The following is a 9,955-nucleotide window of genomic DNA, read 5'->3' as shown; positions in this document are numbered from 1 at the left end:
TCACATAGTTTTAGATCCTCAGACCATTCTAATTATCTAGAAGCTTCTAGAGCACAGCCCTGAAAAGTGAAAGCTAGCAAGAGAGAGACGCCATGCCCTCAGCCTTAGTGCATGACACTCAATGTCTTCACAGTCAGTGTTTTAAGACCAGGTCAGACAGGATTCTCCCACTCCCTGCATTTAGAGGGGGAAAGTTACTTGTATAAATATGGCCTCTGAATCTAGATATTTTGAATGGAGCTCTTGACACTGTACGAAGTTTGCATGTCTATGAACAAGATAGCTTTCCAGTATTGTGACAAAAGGCCTGAGATAGTTGATTTAAAATGGAAATGTTTATTTTAGCTTATGATTTCAGAGGCTCCAGTCCATGTCCATTGGCAATGTTGCTTTCAATCTGTGATGGTAAAGCAGATCAAGGAACCCTGGGGCAGTAGCACACGAGTTAGGCATTGTTAGAATAAGAACAAGGTTAGATATTAAGTTACTAACAATGTCAATGAGAACTCGTGATTGCAATCATTCCTTTTAATGGGCATCTTTCTTTCACTTGAGCTTAAAATGTAGGGACCAGAATGACTTGACTTCCTGACTGACAGCTTATGTTTTATTTTTAATTTTGTATTAAACTGTGTGTGTGTGTGTGTGTGTGTGTGTGTGTGTGTGTGTGTGTGTGTGTGTGTGTGTGTGTATGTGTGTGGTGTGTTTCTGTGCATATGCCTGTGCTGTGGTGGGCATGTGGAGATCAGAGGGCAACTTTTGTGGGAGTTCTCTCCTTTATCATATGGGGCCCAGGGATCAAACTCGAATCATTAGAAAGTCCCTTTACCTGCTGAGTCACCTCACCAGCCTTCATGGCCATTTTCCCCCACTCATAACCATTCACTTCCTTCTTAGAGGTGATATGTGTTCACCTAATCTCTCCTTCTTGCCTCAGAAAAGAAAACTCTGTGGTGACCTGGCTGAACTTTGGCCATCAGCTCCTTGACACCCTCTCTCCCTGTCACACCTCTGCCTGGGACTCCTGATGCCTGAGGAGTCTAACTGCACACTGCCACATCCCAGGTCCCTGTGGCTGGCTCTGGCTCATGGCTGGACCATGACTTTATAAACTCCAGGGCACTCTAGTCTCTGCTTCTCCATCTGATGTTGACCTGAACAAAAGCTCTGTTGGTTTGTTTTTGCAGCTGGCAGGGGAAAAGATTACATGACCTGCTTTGCAGACTCCATTCTTTGCCAGCACCCAGATCTTAGGCCTGCCAGCACCCCAAACTGTGAACTACATGAACTATAACTGTTTCTGGGCCAGTCATAATAATACCCATAATACTATGGTGATAAATTATTACAAGATTTCAACATCCCCCCAAAAAAGTTTTAAGGCCCCTAGGATAAACATTAACTCTGAAGGTAGTCACAAAAAGAACCAAGACAGGGGTTATACTATAATCCAGCTGTCAACCTCACACGTGGAGACACACAGGCAATCTCAAAGGAACACAGTTGCTTGGCTTTGGAGCACAGAACCACGGGAACTTCAAAAGATGTATAATTGTCTACATTTTATTTCTTCTCTGAATAATTTTCATATTATTTGAAAACATTAGTTAAATGAAGCACTAATCAATACATGAGGCGGTCTGCACCACCACACAGTGTTGATGTACCTAGTGCCAGAAAGGACCCCAGGCATTCAGTAATGCATAGGAGATGGTTAAATGAATGAGTGGTTTTAAAATCTTCAGATGTAGATGGTAGCACATGCCTGTCATCTAAGCTCTAGGGAGGTGGAAGTAGGAGGAGCAGGAGTTCAGGACCAGCCTGAGACCTTGACTCAATAAACCTTTTAATATTTTCTTTTAAATTCAAATGTATACATCAATGTTAACTAGAAATATTAATAAATTAATAAATGATGCAGCTCTTTGTCCAATGGGTTTTACTTCAAGTCCTGCTAGATTATAGATGAGTTTAAGATCTTCCTTCCTCCAATTCATCTTCAAAAACATCAGTGAGTGTCACCTCTCAGGCCAAGTCCTACGACATTAGCCTAGATAAACTGAGCATTCACAGACATAGAGCTCTCGGACACAGATCTGTGTAGCCGATGAACTAATTCGTTTGCAGGTGCATACATATTTAGCCCCATTTGTAATTATAGTAGAACAGTGAGACTCCACTCAACAAAAACAAGAGCTACATAGCTTTCAGAAAGTTCATCACAATTGATTGCATGGCCACTGGGCTTACATGAAATATTTTTTTTGTTTGACTGCAGTCAAAATTATTGGGATCTACCCTAATTTAAAATTCTGAAAAAGTTCATGCCACAGAAAATGTGGCAGTGGCATCTCTCCCATGAGTTTTGTCATTGAAGGCTCCAGGACAGAGCTGGATCCCGCAGGAGGTTCTCATTGTTTACCCCCTTGACTGGGAAATTACACAAGCCTGTCTAGGGAATGAGGATCTCAGAAGGGCCACATCCCCAGGAAACCCAGGGCTAGTGAAAGGAGAAGTCTGCTCCCTTCAGCATCCAGCAGCAGCAGAAGATGGCAGGTCCCAGATCTCACCATACAAGCACAGCTCTCATCTGGGCAAGGGGAACCTTGGCCCACAGGCCTCTGGGCATCCATCAGAGGGACAGGTATAAGGGGCAACTTGGACATGTCGGTGAAATTGCATTCAGAAGATGACATGGTATGTCCTCTAGTGTCTGTCCAGTGTCACACATTGGTTTGTGGCTTTGAATGTTAGACTTTAAAGTTATACTCACCCCTTTGTGTTATACCTAATAATCATCACAGCAGTTTCAGCCAGGACATGTGCTCTGTTTATATAAAAGAGCAGGAAATTATGCCACAACTGACCAGGAACTAAAACCATAATAGCAGAAAAGCAACTCCAAGAGGCAACTTACTTTACTATATGAAGGACAGCAGAGATCAGTGGCATTATTGATTGTGATGACTTTATATGTAAAGCAGAGTGGACCATGACAGCTGAGGTCACACATGTGCCTCAGGGCTTCAGAAGCTTTTGGGAGACAGAAACTTTTCTCCAGCTCAGTAGAAGTGAAGTCACAAGGACATTTGGAAGCAGCCACCATTCAAGGGACCTGTATTTTAAGAGTGATGAGCAGATCATTTCTGAAACATGCTGTGCACTGGGGTATTGTTTAAGGACTTCAGGTGAATGGGAACCTAAACTGATTTTTCCATTGGTCTCTGTGTATTTTAGTGCAATGCCACTTTGTATTCACTATGGTCTTGCTAGCCTGCAGATCATTCCTCCTTAAGTCTAAATTATTCTTTAAAAAATGTGTTTATTGTTCATTTTTTAAATTTTTTTTATTTTATTAGTTCAAATTAGGAACAAGCTTGCTTCAGATGTCAATCCCTTCTCCCTCTCTCTCCCCCCAACATTCCACCTGCCCCTAGCCATCCCCCGTCCACTCCCCAGGCAGGGTAAGGCTCTCAAAAGGGGCTCCCCCAAAGTCTACCACATCATCCTGGGCTCTTCCCCATGTGTCCAGGTCAAGAGAGCATCCCTTCACAAGGGAGAGGCTCTCAAAATCCCTTCTTTTTTTTTAAGACCTTACATATTTAATACAGTGCGTTACCTCTGTACAAATGGAAAAAATTAAGTTCAACATTTCTAGACCAATATGACTGTTAATTTTTGTACAATGCCAACTCAACATGGTAAACTGGGATACTTTTTTCCAAAGCTGACAGCACAGCTAAAGTTTCCAAAAATTCAAATTATATATGTATATATATTTATATTTATATAAAAAGACCAATAGTGGCAGTATGTTATGCATCAATAGCAGCAACAGCTTTTTCAGGTTCTGCAGTCATTTGAACAAAATTGTAGAGACATCCAGCACTCTCCATTAAAAAAAAAAAGTAAAAAACAAAATCCCAGAAAAAACAGCACAGTTCTGTTACTCTTGTGGTACCTGGCACCATTTTTTTTAAATTAGCTTCTCAATCATCATCTGGAAGGAAACCATTCTGAGCAACATCATTAAAAACAGCTCTAATAAAGCATGGTCACTACTATGTATCATAAAGCAGGTCCACATATGAGTGAGTACATATCATGTTTGTCTTTTTGTGATTGGGTTACCTCGCTCAGAATGGTTTCTTCTAGTTCCATCCATTTTCCTGCAAATTTCAAGATTCCATTGTTTTTTTTTCTGCTGAGTAGTACTCCATTGTGTAAATGTACCACATTTTCTCTATCCATTCTTTGGCTGAGGGGCATCTAGGCTGCTTCCAGTTTCTGGCTATTACAAATAGTGCTGCTATGAACATGTTTGACAGATGTCCTTGTTATATGAATATGCTTCTTTTGGGTATATGCCTAGGAGTGGAATTGCTGGATCTTGTGGTAGACTCATTCCCATTTTCTTGAGGAGTCGCCATACTGATTTCCAAAGTGGCTGTACAAGTTGGCACTCCCACCATCAGTGGAGAAGTGTTCCTCTTTCTCCTCATCCTCTCCAGCATAAACTGTCATTGGTATTTTTGATTTTAGTCATTCTGACAGGAGTGAGATGGTATCTCAGAGTTGTTTTGATTTGCATTTCCCTGATGGCTAAGAATGTTGAACACTTTCTCATGTGTCTTTCAGCCATTTTAGATTCCTCTATTGAGAATTGTCTATTTAGTTCTGTACCCCATTTTTTAATTGGATTGTTTGGTGTTTTCGAGGAGTCTAGTGATGACATAATTATTGCAAAGCAAGAGAAAGGTAAGGTAAGAAAGAATCGTTTTTTAAGATATCATTGCCAAGAGAATTTGTGAGCATAGTCATGCTTCAGCAGTTCTTCGCTCACACCTCCCCGCTTGAGGAGACTACCATCTGTGTGGATCAAAGGTCTTGGTTCACACACAGGCAACACCTGGGAGAACACTCGTGATAGCATATGTGAAGGTTTAAACATATCATCTCCAGAAGATTTAAAAATGCAGTCCCACGTGAATATAATGTGTCCGATGATTTTACTCAAACATGTAAGGAGAAAACAGAAGTAACCAAATATAAACTACAACAGAGATGAAGAACCAGTGTGGCCAGTTAGAGAATAGCTCATGCCCAGGGAGTAACTAAGCTGAGTAGTGGCCATATCCTAGTTACGTTCTCTGTATGATCTGCCTGTGGTTTAGAATTTCAGCTCAGCTCCCTTTCTGGGTACTGTGGGTTGGACTTGAAGAGCTGTGAAGAAAGCACAGGAGAGTGGACAAGAGAGATGGCGGCACTTTCTTCACAAGGCAAGCAGTGTAGTACAGAAGGTATTGGGAATATTTGCATCTGGAGCTAGCTGGTACAACAAAAGTATCTAGTACTGAGGCTGAGACATGAGAATCACAAATCATGCCCTGAATAAGAGGGCAGAGGACAGTGATATACTCCTTGGTGGGGTGGAATGCAATGGGCACTGAGGGAGACATGTGCACTGCCAAAGGTAGTAAGGTGAGCCAGCATATGTGGAGACCAGCTCAGATGCTAACTCTGACTAGACATGTGAGTGTGTGTTCCAAACACAGACATGGTCAACACAAACCCATGGTTAGCTTCATGCATGGACCTGAAGTGAAGAGCCAGGACCTGATTTAGAGTGGAGAGGAAGGGGCCTCTGGCTTCTGTCCCCAGAACCACAAATAAGTAAGTAGATAGAAGGATGCAAGAAGCAGAGAGATGAACTGACGGAGAGTCACTTGAGCCAGGTGGCTATGCAGATGCCAATGTGGAGGCTGGCCTGGGAATGTGTGGTTATGGTTACTGAGGGATTTTGGTCCAGGGAGAGATCAGCTAGCTGTGAGATGCTAATGACAGATGAAGAGGTTTAGGAATGAGGACAGATCAGGGGAGGGCAGGAATGGCATGGCAGAGCCCTTGGGGAGCAGAAATGACAGAAAAGCCCTGTGGATAAAGTTGAGGAATAAGTCAAGCTGGAAAAGGCCACACTTTCCAGGAAGGTGTTTGTGGAAATGAAGGAACATAAGCAGTGTTTGGAAAACATTAACTTCAAGAGCCTTCTTCTCTGTGGTGGAGTGTGTTACCTAAGGTAAGAAGGGCCTTTGTGGAAGAGAGAAATAAATGAACTGATTACTGAGCTACATATACACTCACATATGCTCACACATATACACAGTCACACATGCACATGGTCACATATATACATAATTATGCACACATACACGCACAGTAAACTGTCAGTAAGATGTTATTTAAGGAAGAATGAATAAACTTTCCTAGGATCTCAGAGAGTGTGTCTCTCTCCTTTTCAGACAAGAAAAGCATTTCTTCCACATATTCATGATTTTAATAAAGTTTTGCTGTTTTTGTCAATTTCTGAGATTTTTCAAGGTTATTGATGTAAAACAAAAATGCATACATTGAGGTATGAGAATTTAGTTTTGGTGTGTTATTACAAACTAGAGCTCTCATTCTGCTCATCTCCTCATCATATCGGGCAGCTTGCCTCCTTCTGTCCTTAAGTGTGTGCTACTATGAATGTCTTTTCCTTATGCCTTTAGATCTGAGACTTTGGTATTTCACAAACTGCAAAGAAATGGAACTCGATCTCTTCCCAGGATTTGACATCTACTTCCAGCTTATTCCTTTAAATATGGGTACAAGTTTGGTGTGGCAGTGGGTACATATCATCTCAATGTACAACTCGATGAGGCAGGCAGAGGATGAATTCCAGGCCATCCTGGACTACCTAGTGAGACCCTGTACCGCCAAATTAAAAAAAGAAATCCAAATAAACAAAACGTGTTTGTAGAGAGGAAAGTTGAAATTAATACATTTCCCCCTCTGAAAACCTACATGTGATATTGTCAACTTGATATCTAGATCATCAAACAGATAAGCCTGTGGGTGTGTCTGGGAGGGAGTATCTAGATTATGTCAGTTAGGTGAGAGGACTCCCTGACTGACAATACTGCCCATGATCTGGAGTCTTGGACTAAATGATAAGGAGAAAGCTGAACAGCATGCTTGGCCCCCATGCCCCTCCTCTTTTTCCTTCCCCTCCGTGAATACAATGGTAACAACTGCCTCATGCTCCCGCTGCCATGCCCTCCCCATCCCACCATTCCCATTTTACCCATCCCACCATGCCCTCCTTACCATATTCTCCTCACCATGCCCTCCCTACCTGCAAACTTCCAGCCCACATAAAGCTGTCTGACAAGTAACCAACACACTATGCAATAGTTTCAAACTACTAAATGACTGACTAACCTCCCGTTCTAGGCATCAAAAGTTGCAAATACTTTAGACCTTGTATATACTATGGTTTTCAAACTGTGTTCTGCCTTCACAGAAAATGGAACCCCAAAACCTGTCCAAGGTCACTGAATTTCAGCTCTTAGGATTCCAGAACCTTCTTGGGTGGCAGGCCCTCCTCTTTGCCATTTTCCTGTGCTTCTATCTCCTCACCATCACAGGCAACATGGTGATCATCATAGTGGTGAGTGAGGACCCACGCCTGCGCTCTCCCATGTACACTTTCCTCCAACATCTGTCCTTCCTGGAGATCTGGTACACGTCTACCACAGTGCCCCTGCTGCTGGCCAACCTGGCCTCCTGGGGTCACACGCTATCCTTCCCTGCCTGCATGGCCCAGCTCTACTTCTTTGTCTTCTTCGGTGCCACTGAATGTTTCCTCCTTGCCGCAATGGCTTATGACCGGTACCTGGCCATCTGTAGCCCACTCCACTACTCTGTGCTTATGAGTCCTGACAACTGCATTGCACTGGTCACAGTCTCTTGGGTGACAGGGGTGGGCACAGGCTTCCTGCCTTCCCTGATGATTTCTAAGCTGGACTTCTGTGGGCCCAACCGCATCAACCATTTCTTCTGCGACCTCCCTCCATTAATGCAGCTGTCCTGCTCCAGTGTCTATGTGACGGAGATGGCCATCTTTGTCCTGTCCATCGCTGTTCTATGCATCTGTTTCCTTCTAACCCTCATGTCCTACGTTTTCATAGTGTCCTCCATTCTGAGAATCCCTTCCACTTCCGGCAGGATGAAGACGTTTTCTACATGTGGCTCCCACCTGGCCGTGGTCACCATCTACTACGGGACCATGATCTCCATGTATGTGCGCCCAAACGCACACCTGTCTCCAGAAATCAACAAGGTCATTTCTGTCTTCTACACCGTGGTCACTCCACTGCTGAACCCAGTCATCTACAGCCTGAGGAACAAAGACTTCAAAGAGGCCGTTAGAAAGATCACGAGAATGAAGTGTGGCATCTACAGAGCCAAGGTGACGGGTCGTGTCCTCACTCAGTAGGGAGCCCTGCACACACAGTGCTTCCAGGCTCTAGGACTTGCTTCTCATTCACGAAACTCAGGTACAGAAGTTTCTCTAAGGCACTGCTAGACCGGCCTTTTATTTATTTTTTTTTTGGGGGGGGTTCGAGACAGGGTTTCTCTGTGTAGTTTTGGAGCCTATCCTGGCACTCGCTCTGGAGACCCGGCTGGCCTCGAACTCATAGAGATCCGCCTGCCTCTGCCTCCCGAGTGCTGAGATTAAAGGCGTGCACCACCAACGCCTGGCTTTAGACTGGCCTTTTAGACAGAAGTGTGGTGCTATTCAATAGCTGACCAAAGAATGAATGAAAAGAGATGAAAGTTTGAAATATCCTCATGGTAAGAAAGAATAAGTAAGGATGTCTGCAGTGTCAAGCATTTCTTTTTCAGATGACTTAGATTTTTTAAGATGTTTTAATTAATGACAATCTAGAAATGAAAGAAAAAGACAGAGGGGTGGGGGGAACAGAAGTCTTAAAAATCTTCATGCCTTGGGGTTCATGGCTTTACTTACTTTCCTATTTTCTTAATTCAGATGATATTTAGGAAATCTGGGTTAGTCTTCTCCAGTGATCTAGTCATTAACCCTGCAGATATTTTTAACCCCTTGACCTGTAACAGGTCTGTGCTACAGTCTGACACAATACACAAAAGGCCAGGGAAGGAAGGCAATTCCTTAATGGATGCTCTGGTCTGGAAGGGAAGAGAAATGAAAACAAAAACAATAACAAAAACAAAACCACAAAAAAACTTTTTACTTGAGTTTGCTGGAGGTGACCATTGGGACAGGGTCCCAAGCTGGTGCTGGGACAGGGAGAAGGGACTTCGAACAGCAAGGTTCACACAGGGCTTCAACCTCCTCTCTAGGGTGAGAAGACTTGGAGAAGCCCCAGGCAGAGGACAGGCACTGATGACAGAAGAAGGCATGGAAGACCGGGGCAAGCCCAGAAAACTTTGGAGAGAGACAGGATTAAATTGTAAGGTTAAAAGGCCCGCAGAACTTTTAAAATCTGTCTAGATGATCACCAAAGGGTAGTACATAGACAACTGAATGATTAACTTTACAATTAAAAGAATCTCAGTGATGTTTAGAAAAAGAGACAATGACCCCTCAAATGGTTAGGGCCACTGCAGCAGCTCATGCTGGGGAGGAAACTGGCTTGATTTTAGGTTTAATAATATAGCCCACAAAAAGACATGTGCTGGTGGAAAATGTCAAACAGAGAACCAAGTGAAGAAAAGGCCTTGAAGGAGCTTCAAAACATGAAACAAGAAGGAAAAGGAACCCATCCTGGAAGCAAAAGTGACGCATCCCGGGGTTGGGGGTGTGGACAGTCCTGCAATGGCTGGACAGGCTCCTGGAAGGAATGGCTCCTGGAAGGAAGGGAAGGATGGAGAAGTCTCGATTAAGCATCTCAGAACACACACTGCTGCTGTTCCTTTGCAGGGTGGTGGCCTTGTTGTGGGAAGGGTGACTGTGGACTGGGGAATGACTGGTATGAAACAGACGGAGGCATAGGTGAAAAGTTGTCTTGAGAAATGTGCTTTTCAATGCTGAGAAAAAAGTTTCTTACTGGAGGGACAGTTGTATTTGTATAATTTGTAAGGTTTTAAGGCC

The 9,955-nt window shown here is 43.4% G+C and overlaps 1 protein-coding gene across 1 annotated transcript; it reads left to right on the top strand.

The window, feature by feature from the left end:
- Positions 1-7,345: 7,345 nt before the first annotated feature.
- On the top strand, positions 7,346-8,317 carry LOC100770472 (olfactory receptor 11L1). Its single transcript, XM_027426253.1, has one exon. The coding sequence runs from the start codon at positions 7,346-7,348 to the stop codon at positions 8,315-8,317; it is 972 nt and encodes a 323-aa protein (XP_027282054.1).
- Positions 8,318-9,955: the final 1,638 nt, after the last annotated feature.

Source organism: Cricetulus griseus, chromosome 7 (assembly GCF_003668045.3).
Source record: "Cricetulus griseus strain 17A/GY chromosome 7, alternate assembly CriGri-PICRH-1.0, whole genome shotgun sequence".
Lineage (NCBI taxonomy): Eukaryota > Metazoa > Chordata > Mammalia > Rodentia > Cricetidae > Cricetulus > Cricetulus griseus.
This window is presented reverse-complemented; position numbering and strand designations above follow the sequence as displayed.